Raw genomic sequence first — 19,232 nt, forward strand, 5'->3', positions numbered from 1 at the left:
TCGATTTTGCAGGAGAAGGGAAGGGGTCAATCCAACAGTACCGGTGCTGATTGATGTACCAGCATGTGGACGGTAGAGATAACATTGTGGGCGATCTTTCTGTCCCCTCCAAATAAAGGAACAATCACTGTACCATACAGAGAGACTTTTTCTTTGAAGGGCACAAGCTTCGAGCTGGGCCAAGTTTAATTTACACATTCTTATAACCCTCTCTTCATCACTGATCTACTACTCTCTATCCAATGGCAAGGCTTCTAGGTGATTTGTCAGGAAGTTAGGTATGTATAGTATATTCATGTGTCAATGTCATTAAAAAAGGAACCTTTTATGGACAGTTGAGTACACTTTAGTATGACATTGCATTTCAAATGTAAAAAGTTTTTACCTCTACATCCTATCAAACATGTCGTTTTTTTGATGGAAATAGTTTTTATTTTTATTTTCACATGTTCATGTTTTCACAACAGACTTGGATTGGGATAAATCAAATGTATCCCCTGTCATATTATCTCCCTTTTCAATCCCATGCTACAACAGAACCCCACTGCAATAATTCCATTGATAACATGGCTAATGTCACTGAACAGACATTAGCCACGTTATCAATAATAATAAAATAACCATAAAGCATTCACTTAAATACTGTGATAATAGAAACATTTTAAACAAATAAATATGGGCTACTACTGGATCATAAAATTTGCTGGATCCAGACCATTCAAAAAAATAAGGGACACCACATATTACAGAATTGTACTGCAGATCCTTAAAGAAGCAGTGAATCTTTTCTAGTTGAAGATGGTGCATGACTTCATTCATCCAGTAGCTGAAGGTGGGAGGAAACTGATCTTTCCACCGTATCAAAAGAGGTCTTGCTAGAAGAGCAGAGAAGGTTATTATACCGCCCACAGAGCTGGTCTGAGGTGCCTTGTGGCCCCACTCAAAACACTGCGTCAATAGATCCCCCTATTTCCTTAAAAAATGCCACAAGTATAGATCTCCAGACGTCTTACAATTAAGAGCAGGTCCAAAACACATATCAAAGTGCCAGGATTCTACTTGCAATGGACACACTAGGGATCCATCACTGGTCTGATTATACATTTGTAACAGCCAGGCATGGCCTGTGCTGTGCCGGCTGTTTCCTTTCTATGTTCAGTGTGTTAAAGTTCCAGTTATTCTGTATCTTGCTGTCACCTGGGTTCATTGTTCTCACCTGTGTCTTGTTTCACCCTCATCACCTCCCTATATAGTCTCCCCATTTCCCTGCTCCTCTGTTGGTCATTTTCAGGTTGGTAGTTGGTTTTGTGAATTAGAAGCCCTGATTGTCCTGCTGCAGCGCTACACAACATGACAACGATGAGCATCCCTACTGCTACAAACAGGGCGCCTGGTGGGTGAGATTGTGAGGCCTTGTAGGAGCGAAGACCTGTTGTTTTCCTGCTGTCCCCTCACCCACTACAGTAGTTGGGAGACTGGCAGCCTATGTGACCTTCACTGATTTGATGGTGACCCAGCAAAGTTTTTTTTTCCAGCTGGTATTTCAATGCCAGTTTAGGCTCAGAGGAAACCAAATGGTTATTGTAGGAGCCTGAAGCAGAGGTATTCAAAATGTGTTTTGTTTGTATTTACCTGCTTTTGCCATCACTTCACTTTTAGGTCTGAATTACTGTAATATTAGTATTGATTTTACTTTAGTTGTTGAAAACCATAAAAGCATTGTTAAATGGTCCATTCCTTGATTATCCTGTTTGTATGGAATGTTACACTTCAAACAGTACTTGTTTGGATCCCAAAGCCATTGCTCTGATTAAATCCAATGCCCTGTCTGTACTATAATTGGTGTCAAGGAAAATAATGTATTATTCTTCCATTGATAATAGGTGTACATGTTTGCTAGTCAGTGTACACAATCTAGTTCAACAGGTTAAATGTTCGCATTGACTCCATGTTGGTAATGGTTGCAGTTCAGTGGGAGACATTCCTGAACAGTCATGTACATCCAGTGACCTTTAACCCTACTCTGGGCCACACTGCTCTCCAACACCTGTCACAATCACTTCATACAGCCTGCATCTCCTATCCAACCAGGACCGACTCTGCAAGCTTGAGCACAGGGCTGCCTCCAGACAGAAGCGCTCCCTTAGGGCGCCTGACCAATAAGATACCCCAAAAGGCTAGAGCCAGCATACCATCAGATGGTTGTTTGACCAAAAGCAAATTGTGATGAGGGGCAAACCGCCTGGGGTGTGAAGTAAGAGCCGTAAGGAATCAAAATACTGTAAACCGCCAACTATCCGCAGTTCCACATTCGCGAACTGAAGTATCCGCGGACATTAAGTCGTCCGAAACTCGAAGAACGCGCTAAATTCAACCGTCCAAGCTTTGATCCGGTTATTTGCATGCAGTGCAAATAAGGAAAATATGTAATGTAACTGTCCATTACATAACGATTACGCAAACAAACGTTGACGCGCACAATTATATTTTCCTTGATGCGATTGTGTTGAATTAATACTTAACCGCAATTTTACACATCCGTGAGGGTTCGCGGATACGCGGGATGTACTGTAGCTAACTGGTTGGAACAGGTTCTCTTGCATTGGGGATGAAGAGTAAGCAGATAAAAAGGAGGCAGAAGTACTGTAATGATTTTATTTAGAACAAGCTGAACGTCCCGTTGATCTGCACCAGTGTGTCAAATCCCTTCCTTCTTGGAGATGTCGTCTTTGCTCATTATTTCGATCTTCGTTACCCACAACCACCTTGGCACAAGGAAACGCTGCATCCGTCTGATGCCCTTAAAGTATAAAATGTGAGCTAGCCAGTTTCAAATTGTCTAAAAAGCAGCTGAAATCTCAATTAGGCAGTTACAAAAAAAAGATGTAGGCAGAAGCAGTATACCAAGCTTTTATTTAGAAAAAGCTAAACAGTCATGCTCAAAGGTCCATTGGCTCTTCAACAGCGTGTCTTCCGTGTCACAGACCTCGACTCTTCCGGTTACCCACAACCACCTAGGCACAAGGAAACAGTACCAGTATGTCACCCTTCAAGTGCAAAACGGGAGCTAGCCCACATAGCATTAGGTTAATAATCATGTATAAAAAGCAGCTGCCATCCAACATGTTACACAGCTGAAACATTGAATGTAGCGAGACCCAGAACACACAGCCAGCACTATATCCTCCACAGTATTTTTTTCCACTTACAAGTTACCTGACATACTCACGGTTAACCTGGGCTGTAAAAGACCAATTTAGAGGTCCAGAGTGTTCAACTTTGTGCTAATTAAGGCTGCTCCTCTTCAGGAGTCCACACCACCTGGCTGAAACAAGTCGCGGCTTGGTGCCTGTTCATTCCTGCATCAACCTTTGCTCATTGCTCCTTCCCTCTGCCATTTCTTCCTCGGCCTATATGCTATTAGACACAGCTTAGTCCAGCCCCTGCCCTATTCCAATAGGTCTATGGACCTTTTCCCCCATATTGATTATCCAAAAGAAGAATACCAAAAGGAAAATTGGATGGGTGTGGTCACCTGGGGATGATTGTGTAAGAAGGGATAGTAATTTATACAAACAATATCATGCCTTGATTGCATGGCCTGTGCCACGCCAGCTGTTGCATTTTTATGTTCATTGTCTTTAGGTTCAAATTATTCTGTTTCTATGAGCATTGCTTTCATCTGTGTTCATTATTCTCACCTGTTTCTTGGTTTGCCCTCGTCACCTCCCTATTTAGTCTTCCCAGTTTGGTGTTGATGGCCATTTGTAGCTTCAGTACTGTTCTTCTAGCTCCAGGATATTATGCTTGTGGTGCTAACTATGATTTTCTTTTTTTTTATATATATAAAAGCCATCATTGAAATATGTTATTGTATGTTTAATGTCCATTCCAACATTATTCTTGTCTGTTCTAGCTTACAAACTAGATTTAACTATATGGCCTTAACTTTCAATGATGGCTTTTATTGTGATAGAGAGAACCTGAGTGCTGCCAGCATTATATCCTGCTGCTAAAATGAAGCTAATGAAGCCTTGTTTGGCCATTGCTACCCTTTGGTGGTCATTGTTTTAATGTCCTGTTGAGGTCTAGGTGTGGCCTATCTAGTGTCAGGTACTCTTGTTAATTAGTAGCCCTGATTGTTGTAGTATTTGTGTCATGCCTCCTCTCTACACAACTTGACAAGGACACAGCAGAGTTGGACAGTAGAGGAGGTCCTGCTGGGCGGAAGATGGAGCTTCCCTACCGCAACACGCTGGGAGCCTGGCTGGGTGAAAGACAAGGTGTGGCCTTATTGGAGAGAAGAGGGTGTTTCCCTACCATAACATAACCCCAGCCACGACGACCGGTGGGAGACCAGCGGCCAACACGACCCCCACAGATTTGAGGGTGACCCAGCCAAGAGCCTTGACTTGATATGTCAGTAAATATGGTTTCTTCTTTGCATGGTAGAGTTTTAACTTGCATTTGTGGATGCAGTGACAAACTGGGTTCACAAGGCAATGGTTTTCGGAAGCGTTCCTGAGCCTATGCAGTGATTTCCACTACAGAATTGTCTGTTTTTAATGCAGTGCCACCTGAGGGCCCGAAGATCATGGCCATCCAGTATTGGTTTTCAGCCTTGTCCCTTGTGTACAGAAGTTTCTTCTGATTTTCTGAATGTTTTAATGATATGTACTGTAGATGATGAGATCTTTGAATTTTATGCAATTTTACATTGAGAAACTTTATTCTTTTGTTGCACTTAGTCTGTGCAGTCTTTCACATATTGGTGAACCCATCCTCACTTCTGACAGACCCATCCTCTCTGGAATTATTTTTTAATACCCAATTGTGGCTGACCTGTTGCCAATTAACCTAATTGGTATTGTGATTTTTTTTATTTTTATTATAATTTTTTTTTCACCAGGTTTAGTTTTAGCAGTACCTGACTTTTCCAGTCTTTTGTTGCCTTTGTCCTGACTTTTTTGAAACATGTTACTGGCATCAAATTCAAAGTGGGCATATATTTTTAAAGAAACAAAATGTCTGTTTCAACATTTGATATATTGTCTTTGTTCTATTTTTCTATTTAATATAGGTATTACGTTATTTGCACATCATTGCATTTTGTTTTTCTTTACATTTTACACTGCTTTCCAACCATAAGGCTGTACATAAAATGTGCAGTATTTACATATTCAGTCAGACACACATGAGAGCACCTGTAGAGGCATGCAGCAGAATTAAATAAATGATGGGTCAGAATACAGCCCATTAAAAAATATTCGGTATGCAGTGTGATTTCAAGACCTAGTTCCCTGAGCTCGGTGATTTGAAGTTTAAGAGAACAATAGTGTAGAACGCTAAACTATAGCCTAATAAATTAACAGCCTTCTGACATAGGTTTTCCTCTTCTCCTGATGTATTCTGGCTATGTGGATAGCGATCGTTCATCTGTTGTGGCGGTAGGGTCCAGTGATCCAGGCATGTGAGCCCATAAAATCATTTCTTGGAGAACTTCATGATGATTGGGTAAGTGTGAAAGGGCAAACGTCATTAGGATATGTTACCTTTGGGCACTGGGATCGTGTTGGTCTCCTTGAAGAAATTGGAGACTGTAGCTTGGGACTGGGACCTGTAAGATCTTTATTGAATATCCCCCCACCAGCTGTCTCGCCGGAAGGCTCTGACGACGTGACCATTGATGAAATCCGGGCCAGCGGTTTGAATGTTTATTCCAGTGAGAATGACACGCACATCAGCCACTAGGAGAGGGGGGCGATAATTGCATGTAGCCACAAGAGTCTTTCTGATTGGCTAACTGATGTCCAATCTCAAAACGAGTCTTCTGATCTTGTCTGGAAGGGAGCTGTGTGTTGGCTCTATCGGTAATCTGTTTGACAAATGCATTGAGTCCGAGTCGTAAAACACTGATTGTGAAAAAATCAGTTAGATGAGGCAAAAAACTGCAACAATACATATTTTTACTATTATATTTACTATTAACATAATGAATTCGTAATTTTAAAGTGTACTGTATGTGCACACTCAGTAAATCTAACATGACTTCACCACCAATAGACACCGCTGATGTACAATACGTTTTTGTTCATCCAATAAGCGCAGACTTTCTTGGTAGTTGGCATGCATGATACGGAAGTGTTTCTGTAAGCGCTTGCAGAGTCCTGAAGCCCTATTGCTTACTGTCCCCGGTGTGCGACTATATGTTTTTGATAAATAACAGGTGGATGACAATTCCCATTTCATGCAATTAGTTGCCACTTGTGCTGGTTGGAATTAGATATGGGAGCGAACAATAGCACTCGTCGCGTCTCCTTTGAATCTGATGAAAATGACAACATCACAGTTGTGAAGGGCATTAGGGTGAGTGCAAAACAAGATCAAAACAATGAAGTTTTATATAACCAAAGGCTGCTAAATTTTTAGGAAGTTAAATATTATAAGTGCGACTTATAACTGCATTAGACTGAGCTTATCAAAAAACAAATGAGAAACGTCAGGCCAAAGTAAAGTTTGTTATGGTATGTTGCATTGCTAGGTAGCTATGGCTAACTCACGAACTTGATTGATTCACTGACGTACAGTCAAGACAGGTTTGCCTCTCTTGGCCTGATGACAAAGTATTTTTGTAATGCTGCCTAATTATACTTTGTTGTAATAACACGTACTGTATATGTGTCTAAATAGAACAAATATTTGTGATTTTTTTGTGGTATTACACTAATTGTCAGTGTTAGTGTTTGTCAGCCATGTGTTTACGGTTGTAGGGTGACTTGGGGGGAAAAACGCCCCCCTTTAGGAAAATGTATCAATAAAATCTATGTTTGGTCAGATTTATATATGAACATATTGACTATTGTCAGACAAATAAATTGAGAATAACTATTGGGCAGACTGATTTTATTTTATTTTATCTTGATAGCAGTATTTAAGTGAGTTAACAAACCAATTTTAACTGTGATATTGCACATTCCAATATCCAAAGGCAAAAAGCTATGTATAACATTTATTACCATTTCAAATAACTTTTGATGACGTTTTGTTACCCGTGCGAAAGTTTTATGTTAAATCATTAAATCAATATATATTGAGCTATTCAGGTCAATATCAGTGTCAGTTGATAGGCCTATTATATTAGATATTAACATATGCTCAGTATACTAGCTATTCAACTAAACAATACTTATATTAGGCTATATCATTTGTTATATTTCAGCACATTTTGTGCTCTAATTTAGCTATATTTTACCAATATATTCTCAAGGGTAAAATACCCCCCGGGACATGATCTTCACTATAAACAGGATTGCTATAAGAAAGCATTATAATAATTTTTTTTTCTCAGAGCAAGTGGATTACTTAGTCAAAGCCTTCCTATTGACATAACAAAAATCAGTTTAGAGGTCTAAGTTCATCACATCACATGATAATATTTTCAAATGACAACAAATAAGATCAACTTATGTCAGAATTGTTTTTGTGGAATTCCTTGCTCAGTTTAGATGATTCAACAATATTTTCTAGATAAACAGGAACAGTGTTAACCAAGGAATGTGGAAATAAAATTTGCAGTCATTTGGTGGTTTGTGGGAGAATTAAGGGGGGGGGGGTAGGGGGCATTTAACCCAGGGAGGCGTTTAACCCCAAGCCACCCTACTGTTTTCCAGCATATATTTTGAGTTTCTGTTTATCTGTTGCGGTCCCTGCGTGCCGCCTATTACATTTGAATATAGGGTAAGAGGCTTTCATTAAGCTTCTTGTTAGGACTACTTAACACACAAATATTGTTATGGAAACGGTTGCAAGAACACTGAAGCCAAATGTTGTCATTTACATACAGTAGAACCTGCAAATGTGTTTGTTGCCACCTGTGTTTGTTAACACATCAACAAACAGACCTTTCTGGTGTCGAGTATATTAAAACATACATAGTGATATACATGTTGTTACATGTTGGTCTAGTTTGTTGTGGCGTTCAATTCTGCGCTAAACTTCTGAACTCTTCATCTGAAATGTTTAGGGTTTATTATGTTGAATGAAAATTTGGAAACATTTTGAAACGATCTGTTGCTTGGAAGACCAACTACTCTAGGGCCTGTTAACCTGACGTCAGGTTGTGATGTAGTTAAGGTGCATAGTGTTGCTCGTGTTTGGGTGTCCTTGTTAGATGTGCTTTACTTCTTTGACATTGATGTTTTCCCATTTTGCTCTTCCCTTTTTCGCCTGCAGCTGTCCGAAAATGTCATCAACCGAATGAGGGAGCCTGTAGCTCCGCTTCGTCCACCCACTGTTGCCCCTACACCTCCCACCTCCCTCCCACAGGTCCCTTCTCCTCCCCCTGTGTTGATTCCCTCCCCTCTCCTCATTCCTGTACCTCCCCTCAGATCCCCCTATGATCCCATCACCTCACTGCCACCCCCTCCTTCCAAAGAACCCATCACACCTTCACCTCCTGCGCCCGTCACTGAAGTAGTGACCCCTCGTCCGTCTCCTCTCCCTGTGGAAAAGGTACCAGCTCCCACCATGATTGACATGGTGATTGCGCCTCCTCCCCCTGCTGCTTGTGATCCCTCTGCACCTGTTGAGCTGGTTACTGTCCCTCAGTCGGTTGAGCCCCAAACCCCTATCGCTGCTCCTGTTCCCGCTCCTGGTGCTGTGGAACCTATTCCCATCTTTTTACCTCCCCCACCTGTAATTGAACCCACTGCTGCTCCACCTGTAATTGCACCCACTGCTGCTCCACCTGTAATTGAACCCACTGCTGCTCCACCTGTAATTGAACCCACTGCTGCTCCACCTGTAATTGAACCCACTGCTGCTCCACCTGTAATTGAACCCATTGCTGCTCCACCTGTGATTGAACCCATTGCTGCTCCACCTGTAATTGAACCCATTGCTGCTCCACCTGTAATTAAACCCATTGCAGTTCCTCCCTCTCCAGTAATTGAATCCATGGCACCCCCTTCCGTTCCTATTATGGAACCTGTTGCTCCCCCTTCCCTTTCCTCTGCATTGGAGTCAACCTCCTCCCCCGCTATAGAATCTGCTGCCCCTCCAATGGCAGCTTTCTCCACTCAGCTTGCAGTTGAACCCGTCACTCCGACTCCTTTCTCCCCTCAGCTTGAACCCATCACTCCGTCTCCTACCCAAGCTGAGGTAATTGATCCACCCCCTTGTGAAACCATTGCCCCTCCTTCTCAGCCCCCAGTGGAAACTGTTGCCCCTCCTCCTGTTGTGCCTCCCCCTGCCCCAGAGCAGGTGTCTGCAGCACCTCCTCCACCACTACCCCCATCAGCACCATCTGCAGGTGAGTTCTACTGTAGTGTATTAAGGTACTGTAATGAACAGAACGACACTATAATCAGATTTGTTTTTATTAGCATTGTCCCTCATAAACAACAGTAGTCACTCATAACCCGTTTCCAAAAAAGTTGGGACGCTGCGTAAAATGCAAATAAAAACAAAATGCAATGAAGTGTCAATCATTTATCCCTGTTTTTAATTGATTGTAGTATAAAGACATACTACATACTACAAACTGATAAATGTCATTGTTTTTGGAAAGATACGTGCCTGTTTTGAATTTCATGCCAGCAACTAATTCCAAAAACATTGGGACAGGGGCTTGTTTAGCACTGTGTTGCATCACCTCTTCCTTTAGCAATACTCTTTAAACATTTGGGAACTGAGAAGAGCAGTTGCTGTAGTTTTGAAAGTGTTGAAAGTTTTCCCATTCTTGCTTGATGTAGGTTTTCAGCTGCTCAACAGTTGAGGATCTCCTTTGTTGCATTTTTCACTTAATTAGCACCCAGACACTTTTACTATGGTGCCATGCTGTTGTAATATATGCAGAATGTGGTTTGGCAAGGCGTGCCCTGAAAAATACGTCTGGATGGCAGAATGTTGCTCCAAAACCTGTATATATTGTTCAGTGTTAATGGTGCCTTCACAAATGTGCAAGTCACACATGCCATGTGCGCTAATGCACCCCCATACCATCACGGATGCTGGCTTTTGAACTGTGTGCTGAAAAGCTGGATGGTCCCTCTCCGTTTTAGTCTGGAGGACACGGTGACTAGGATTCCCAAAAATAAGTTTTATATTTTGATTTGTCAGACCACAGGACATTTTTCCACTTCGCCTCTGTCCATCTTAAATGAGTTCGTGCCCAGAGAAGGTGGCGCCCGTTCTGGATCTTGTTTATATATGGTTTCTTCTTTGCACGGTAGAGTTTTAACTTGCGTTTGTGGATGCAGCGACGTACTCTGTTCACAGGCAATGGTTTTCGGCGGTGTTGCTGAGCCCATGCTGTGATGTCCACTATAGTGTCAGTTTTTAATGCAGTGTCGCTTTGTTCCTTGCTTACAGAGATTTCCCTAGAATCTCAGAAATGTTTTATGATATTATGTATTGTAGATTATGAGATCCCCAAAACGCTTTGCAATTTTACATTGAGAAACGTTAAGCTTAAATTGTTACGCTGTTTGCCTGTGCAGTCTTTCACAAACGGGTGAATCCCTCCCCATCTTTACTTCTGACATACCCATCCTCTCTGTAATTATATTTTCATACCCAATAGTGTTACTGACCTGTTGCCAATTGACCAAATTAGTTGTGTGATATTCTACCAGGTTTAGTTTTTTTGCATTACACAACTTTTCAGGTCTTATGTTGCCTCTGTCACTTTTTTGAAACATGTTGCTGGCATCGAATTCAAAGTAGGCATATCGTTTTCAAGAAACATTAAAATGTCTCAGTTTCAACATTTGATATGTTGTCTTTGTACTATTTTCCATTAAATATACTGTAGGGTTTAAATGATTTGCATATGATTGCATTCTGTTTTTATTTACATTCTGTGCAGCGTCCCAACTTTTATGGAAATGGGTTGTGTATATATAGCTATTAATACCCCCGATGTTCGAAAAGGCCTAATCCATCATGTCAGTATTGGTAGAAAGTAACTGCCTCACTGCATTCAAAAAGCTTTTGAACCTTTCCCTGAATGTTGTGAAACCAGTGTAACCGTCATTACAGTTAACTTTTACAGTTAACTTTTAATAACTTTTTACTTTTAGCTCATAGGCCTGCTCCCTCCCTCCCACACCCTTGTTCTCTCTCTCTCTCTCTCTCTCTCTCTGTACATTTCTTTCTGTGCCTTTCTCTGTCTCTCAAGCACACCACGTTTGCATAGCCTCCCTTAGAATCAGATCTCTTTCAATATCTCTTTAATTTCTTCCTGTATTCTCCAGATGAGTGCATAGACTAGTCAGTTAGCTTGCTATGCTTCTCTGCTGAAATAAGCTAAATGACGGTGAAGAATCCGAGTTTATTCCACATGTGGACATTTCAGACTCTCATGTCTGGTGTTATTTGATCAGCTGGTATCTGAATCAGATTCCATTAATGGTTAATAATGACTGCTGCATTCACTTTCCTCCACTTACTTACAGCACTCGTTTCGGTAGGTTATCAAGGTCAAGCTTCTGGCAATTGCGTTTGGTGATCAGTTGTGAATCCTGAGTCATCCTGCTTACCACCGAAGAGGTGTTGTTATTCCCCCTCCAATTGTAATTAGTCTTCGTTCTCAGGGCGCTGATCACAGTGGCTCCTGGTGTTATGATTCATAGGTGTCGCCAAAGTGCTAATGAAACGATTAATTCTTACTTGGAATAAAGTTAATGGATTGATGCTGCTATTAGGCCCATTCACTATGTTGTTGCCCCCTAGGCAGCTGAAGGTGTCTCGATTGCCCTTTTTCCTCTTTTGTCTTGTCAGAATTGTGTAACTTACTTCTTACATTTTTTATCTTTAAAATCTAACTAATTCTTCACCATCAGCCTATTTGCTTTGGGCAGCTTTGCTTCTTGCCTGTCAAGTTAATGGTCTATATACATGCTACATGGTACCCTTTTACTGTTTCTGGTTTTGGCCAGTGGGAGAGGAGTCAGAGGACTGTTGAAGGTTGACAGGAAACAGTAGGGAGGTGCCATCCTCTCCCTACGTCGTCACAATGTTTGATGTTTCCCTATCCGTGACGGCCCACAACTGGAGTGGTAATTAAAAAAGTGACCATCTTAAAGACACGCCACACTGCCTCTGGTGATTAAAACCTCTGCTGTGTCACACAAAGCAAGCACACTTCATTATTAAAAGGCTGTGTTCGTGCTTGCATTTGACATCTGTGTTTGTCTAGACCAGGGGTATTCAGCTCTTACTCTATGACGTCTGGTGGCCGCTGGTTGTCTGTTCTACCTCATCATGAATTGCCCCCACCTGGTGTCCCAGGTCTAAATAAATTCCTGAATGAGTAGAACTGGCTTTGAAGTCCGGAGTTGTTTGAGAGGATCCATTTGTAAGATTTCCTGAAAGAATATGACTTATTATCATGGTAAATGCTATTCTGTTTTTAAAGGGTATTTGGGGAAGCTGTTATTTGCTGTTAGAGCTTTTGGGAAAGCTGTTAGATGTAGTTATGCTCATAGAGTGAGCGTCTTCCAAATAATTTTCTCTTGTGTATTTTAGGATGTTTTTTATGTGTTCCCCATTTAAAAAGAAATAGGGATATATTTCTGGAGATAACTAAAATAATAGTAATTGCTCCAAGTGATGGAGCTGATATCCACCTGAAATGCAAGCTGCTGGCTCTTCAAGTTGCAAGTTCTCAAAGTTGCTAGCTAGCTAGTTGAAAGCTACTCCATATTTCTGTCCTGTGAAATGTATACACAAAGAATTTGTTCGATTGGTTGTAGTTATACCATGTGCAGGGTAGGCTAAAAAAAGCTAGCTACAGTACACAAATAGTGTTTGTATGATCAATAATCATTATACAAAAGGCATGATATAAAAACCGTAATTCCAAACCAAAATATATGGCTATCTAGAGTTGTGTATACAGTGTTTGTTTTTCCCCTGGTACACGCCACAGGGAGTAATGTACCAATTACTGTAAAACTTCCTGGCTACTTATCAACCATGTGAGCCCTGAAGTGTTAACTCTCATAGGACTTATTTCTGAGTGTGCTGTTCTGGGTGTGTTGTTGTGGACATTGATAATACCTATGTTCTTGTTACGGGACGTTATTCACACATTTTAAACTGAAAGGCTTCTGGAAATCTGTGTTTTCATTAACGGTTGGCCATTTGCGAATTCAATCTCAGTTTTTCTTGCTGTTCAAAAAGAAAATCACTGTCCATTGTCCACATCTGTTGGTTTGCAGATTTAAAGATCAATACTCAAGTCTTTGATTGTTTTATCTTGGTTTGTATGGACTGCTTTTTTTGTGTGTATTTTATGAGAAATTGCAATCCCCCATGTCGTTATTAACCTAGATCTAAAGAATACATTTTTTGTGTTGGCCATTGTGTAGTCTGTTTTGTATTCTACTTTTCTGTCAAGGCCCATTCATATTCCTTACAATAGGAGAGGTCTGTTTTGCTTTGTGTCTCATTCTAACCAATGAGCCCTGTAGAAGCGATTAGCAAAGAGTTTTTGGCGGTGCCGGTGTTTAAGTTCTGAATTTACAAATCTTTCAATTTCATTTTCTTGACAGAGACAATTTGCATGGACAATGTTGTACTGACATTAAAATATCTGTTAAAGTCAGATTTAGCCAGATGGCTAGTTTTGGCAAATAATGAATGATAAAAAATGTTTGCTTAACAAATATTTAAACCCCCAAGAAATCTCTGGATTGACGTCAGACGTAAAGGAAAAAAAGATGTTAATACATTATGGGATTTGTTCTTTACAAACGGCTGGACCAGAAATGTGTGCATTTTGGAAATTAGGTAATGGTAACCTTCCCATCATCCCAAGTCATGTTGCATGTTTTGTGCTATTTTAGCTGTAACCGTTCATTGTTCTTGTGACTGCGGTCCCATTCACTTCAAACTATTCCACTAGCACAGGTGACCTTGTTGGGCAGTGATGAAAGAAAATACATCTATGTTTTCAATCGGTGTAGCTTTTTGAATGCGCTCTAGCCAAGGTTGTCTAATGGCCTTTTATAAATGCAATACACATCTCAAAGTTTTCCAAGCCAACAAACTTTGCAACCCCGGCTTATTGATTACCGCTGCTCATTTTTACAACTCTGGAAACTCGCACCTATGCGGTCTTATTTAAATAAAGTTGCCAATGTTCAGCCCAATAACGAAATGTCTGACAGGTCACAAACTTAACGAAGAGGGGATTGATTGTGTGCCCACAAGGGGTGGTATTGAGTTAGACCGCTTGGCTGTCTCTGAATCACAGCCCAGTCGCTGTATTCTGATTGCACTATGATCAAGGTTGTGCCTCTTACACCTTCGCCGTTCAAGCTATAAATATTCATACTTCAGCTCCCACACACAGGCGAGCTTGGCCTAATCGCTTGCTTAAAGATGACTGGACGGAGGGGGAGAAATGCACTGGACCGACGGGGAGAGCGGGGGCGAGAGAGATCACACCTGGTAACATCGTTCTTCCTCTAAAATAATAAATTACCGAAAATAGAAAGTGATCAGTTTTTCTTGTGATTAAATCCCAGGCAGTGGTTAGTGAATCAATCACCTGAATAAAAAGACTGTTTTGCCGACGGGAGTTCTTCTTTCTGAAGGTGCGACAGCGGTGAAAGCGAGGCGTGCAGAACCGGTAATGTTACAGATTATGCCCTCTGCGCGGGTCTCGGGGTTAATGAAACGTCTGATGAGAAACGCTATTTACCTCCTGTCTATTATCTCCCTGCCAAGAGCTCTTCTCCAGCTTCTTTTTCTCCCCAAGCCAGTGTTGTGTGTGGATGGGTATGTGTGTGGGTGGGTGGGTTGGGGGGGGGGGGTCCCCAAAAGATGATGCGTTTTTAATCTCTTTAACATTTACATGTCGTACTCTGGATTGACACGGGGGGCTCTGTTGATCTCAAATTGTCTCTGACCCTTGGCTTCCTGAGAAGTGGCCTGAAGGACCCCAGACGATATTTACCCCATCAGAACCCGTCCTCCGGATCACCCTGCTTGGAGTTGGTTTATGTGGTGAGGAAGGTTGTAGCGGCCAACTCTGTTAGCCCACAGGAACAGTTGAGTCAGGCCGAACGCTGCATAACCTCCAAACGTAATGGGGATCTATTCTGGGGATTCTGTAATCGTGGTGTTCACCTGTGGTGGATCGGTGTGCTCACCTGTCTACGGTTTGGAAGCGCCAAGTATGAATTGATGGCGGAGGAGTACAGTCGAGTATGACACTGTTGTAAATTCTCATGTGGTCTGGATAAGGCGTAGAAATGTATTCTGGGTTATGACGGATTCCGTAGTCAAAACTCTCAGTCCGTCATTTGGTGTCTATTCTCAGCAGTAGGCTGTAGTCCTGATCACCTTGGTAAATTGATCACGTTGTGTAGGCCATGCTCTTCAGTGGGATCAGTTGAGCGTGACCTGGGTCAGAGTCATTACTTTCTATTAAACTAAACCGAACTGGGTTTGACTCATGACCGTTTGTCTGTTTTCATGAAGTTTATCCCGGGAAACGTGTGGAGGAGCTGAAGCAGGGGGAGACATGGAGGTGTCAGGATAGGGTGACTGTTTACTGAATAGTGAGAGAGAGATAAAGAATGAGCTATCAAGAGCGAGAAATAGGATTGACCCTATTTGCCGTGGGCTTGGTCTCCAGCGTGCGCTACCTGCTGAGCTCTGCGATATCAAGGCTGTATCTTTAATTCACGTTTATCAAATATCAGCTGCCGGGAATAAGATGCGTGGAGAGGCCGGAACTCCGGGATTCATTACCCTTAACCCGCTGTTTGATCCATGCCATGCCAGCACCTGCTGTGAAATATGGTATCAACCTGGGCATCACGGTAACAAGCAGCTATCCGTTCCTCGCCCTGAGAAGATGCAGTTTGTTAGATCGTCTTTTGACCCGCTGTCTTGGAAGGTTTCCAGCGTGTGTTCATAGACATAATGTTGACTAGAGGCAACAGGAAATCTATGTTCTCATTAGAATGATGGTGACACTGTTGCAGTAGCAGGCCAATGGAAGGTCACTGGCTAAAAATGGAGCTGTTCATAATGCACAGAAATAGCTTTTTTACTGAAGTGGCTCTTCTTGGGTTTATTTTTCTTACCTATTCGAGATGAGTAATTCAATTTCGATAACGTTAAATGTTCTGTAATACAATAAGAAATGGGTGACCTTTTCTCTCAGACTTGACGCTGTCCCGTCCACATGACCGTTGACCCATGACCTCAACATGTTTAGTGTCCTCTAGTCTATGAATTAAGTTCCCGTATGCGGACAATATATACACCACACACAAAATGAATCAAACGGGCCAAAATGGCTCCTCCCGGTCATATGAAACAGGTCTTGGTAACGATTCAGGTTGTCGGCGTGCTGGTTAGCTAACACCGGGAGGGACCGTGGGGTCTGTTATGTGGAGGGTCGAATCCAGCGCAGCTCCGTTGACTGGCCGTACCGCTCTCATCTGAGGCAGCAACCAGCTCAATAAAGTGCACCACCCGCCACTCAAGTTGAGCTGGCTTAACGCCTGACCACCGAGGATCGCCCTTCCTCCGTCTCCTTCCCCTCTTTCATCCCTGAATTCATGTCCTCTACTCTTTCGATCCGTCTTCTTCTTTCCCCTGACTCTATTCCCTCTCGGAGGTCCTCCCTTCTCCGGGCCGAAAGGGGAAGAGAACCGGGGCTGACTATAGAAGCCGGGTTGTAACAAGCTCCAGTCACGAAAACAGTCTCCAATGGGCTTTCATGCTCTGTTCTGCAGTCAGTAAGAGGGTTTAGGTGTTTCGCTTGTTCGGGGAATGAGAGCCAGCAAGCCAATTTTGATGTAGGTTTTGAGGCAAAGTCATTTCCTAACATTTCCCTGTGGTGTTGAGCTAGAGGGATAGAGGGATTAGTTTTGTGAAATGTTTGCGGTTCTATGCTCCTGTCCTACAGTGAATAGGCTCTCTGGAATTGATTAGATGAGCGTGCGTTCGCCTGTCCTTCAGCCGCCACACTGCGATCAGTACACCTGGTAATAACAGTCTTTCTGACAATGGAGATTATCCCTTCTCCCTCTAATGCAGCAGTCTCACTTGAGTCCCCTCTAAGCACATGTCCCTCCCATCTTTATATCTCTGTCTGCTTCCCTCGGTCTCTCTCTCCTTCTCTCGGTCTCTCTCTCTCCTTCTCTCGGTCTCTCTTCCTCTCTCTCCTTCTCTCGGTCTCTCTCCCTCTCTCTCCTTCTCTCGGTCTCTCTCCCTCTCTCTCCTTCTCTCGGTCTCTCTCCCTCTCTCTCCTTTTCTCGGTCTCTCTCCCTCTCTCTCCTTTTCTCGGTCTCTCTCCCTCTCTCTCCTTTTCTCGGTCTCTCTCCCTCTCTCTCCTTTTCTCGGTCTCTCTCCATGTCTCTCTCCTTTTCTCGGTCTCTCTCCATGTCTCTCTCCTTTTCTCTGTCTCTCTCCATGTCTCTCTCCTTTTCTCGGTCTCTCTCCATGTCTCTCTCCTTTTCTCTGTCTCTCTCCATGTCTCTCTCCTTCTCCCTGTCCCTATTGCTCTCTATCCCGTCTCCGTCTCGCTCCCTCTCTCCTCGTTTTCTCTCCCCGCACTGCAGTGCTGCAGCCTCATCTCGCCACGCCACATGGCACTTCTGCCTTCAGTGCACGTCTTGGCTTCCTAGCTGGCCCCCGCGTCTTACTTTCATGCTTAATTACCTGGTGAGATAGGATGGAGAAGACACGCGGTCAGACACGCCATTATGGCAGCAATACAAGGAGTTTAGGGGAAAGTTAAGCAATTAAAACCAATAAAATAAGTGTGCGTGCGTGCGTGCGTGTGCATGCGTTTGTGTGTGCGCGGGGGTGGGCGGGGTGGAGTGGGGTCACGGTTTGGGGAGGGGGTGGAAAGGGACTGTTTGCGTGCGTGCCTGTGAGAGTATTTTCAAGTGCAGATGACTGGTGGGGCAGGCATATCTAACCTCCCACTCGCCGGCGCTCTGGTAGCATGGCTCATAAGGCCCGGGAGCCTAAAGCGGCAAGAGGTCGTTATCACCTCGCCCCACACACTCAAGCAAGCAAGCACGCACGCACGCACGCACGCACGCACACACAAACACATATACAAACGCGCACGCGTCCGCCCGCATTCATCGTCCCATCCTGGCTTAACTGTCTCTCTGTTGCCCCTATAGTTGCTGAAGAGGAGTTGAGGAGGAAGATCACTGAGGATTTGCAGAAAGGCCTGTTGCAGGAGAGGGTGAAGGCTGAACAGGAGCTGCAAGCATGGTGAGACACACACACACACACACACACACTCACAGACTAGTGCACAAACTAGTCCTCTGACAGCACCATGTAGTGTAGCTATCCTGGGTCATGTTAAAGCCCCTTTCCTGACATTAGTCTTTCCAATTGACCTCTGTTGGAATAAGGCACTCCCTCATCACCCCGAGCCCAATGGAAAACGGAGGTCTGTACAGGACTGACAGGCTTATTCCCCCACTCCACTGTTCGACAGGATGCCGTAACGTTATAATCCAATCACCGGTGACGATTATATATTTATATGTTCCCTGACGCTGATTCCAGAATGAGGGGAGGAAAAGGACAGGTTGGCCTAGGAAAAACATGCTGATTCTCTGTTCCATGAATAGTCAAAAAGGTCAAATTCATCCCAACTCCCACATGTGTTCCATCTACGTCTTTTCTGAAGCCCATCACTGCCCCCCCCCCCACAGTCTTCTGTTTTTGGGGATCAATTAATCACGCCTAGGAGAAGGCGCCACTGCCAGGTAATTTCCTGGGCGACGAGTGGGTGATCTATTAGCTGGCCTTGATGAGGCGTCGTGGCTTCCCTCCCAGCGTCTTCCCCCGCTTCTTGCCTGTGTCCCAGATGGCACACTATTGCTCGCTACCAAGTGCGCTCCTTTCCCCCCATGGGCCGGGCTCGCCGTAGGGCTCTGGGGCGAAAGCAGCGTGCTCACTAGGGTGGCGTTTGGTATGCGGGGCTCCTCTGTCCTTGTCTTTGTCACAATAGAGCAGGTGCATGTGCCATAATGTCCCATCAACACATCATTCCCCTCTAATAGGACTGGATGGGCTCTCTGAGACTGAATCAGGAAGTCATTTAGCCTAGTGCTTAATGTGGCCCCTTGTACAGTATGGACAGCAAATGCTGCTATAAAATGAATGGGAGGCGGCAGCAATAGAACTAAGGTAATTGTTTAGTTATTGGGTTTTTATTGAGGTGTGTGTGTGTG

The 19,232-nt window shown here is 43.3% G+C and overlaps 1 protein-coding gene across 6 annotated transcripts in view; it reads left to right on the plus strand.

Moving 5' to 3' along the window:
- The first annotated feature begins 6,131 nt into the window (after positions 1–6,131).
- The window catches only part of chchd3a (coiled-coil-helix-coiled-coil-helix domain containing 3a), a 78,133-nt gene continuing 65,032 nt past the window's right edge, over positions 6,132–19,232 (plus strand). For 3 of the 6 annotated variants that reach the window (XM_029117055.2, XM_029117058.2, XM_029117057.2), the window contains exons 1-3: positions 6,132–6,366; positions 8,233–9,310; positions 18,165–18,258. In XM_029117055.2, coding sequence (XP_028972888.2) covers positions 6,286–6,366; positions 8,233–9,310; positions 18,165–18,258 — 1,253 coding nt within the window. In that variant the 5' untranslated portion in view covers positions 6,132–6,285. The remainder of the gene's footprint in view (positions 6,367–8,232; positions 9,311–18,164; positions 18,259–19,232) is intronic. The other 3 variants (XM_029117060.2, XM_029117061.2, XM_029117059.2) reach the window with 3 other exon arrangements.

Source organism: Esox lucius, chromosome 23, assembly GCF_011004845.1.
Source record: "Esox lucius isolate fEsoLuc1 chromosome 23, fEsoLuc1.pri, whole genome shotgun sequence".
In the NCBI taxonomy this organism is placed as follows: domain Eukaryota; kingdom Metazoa; phylum Chordata; class Actinopteri; order Esociformes; family Esocidae; genus Esox; species Esox lucius.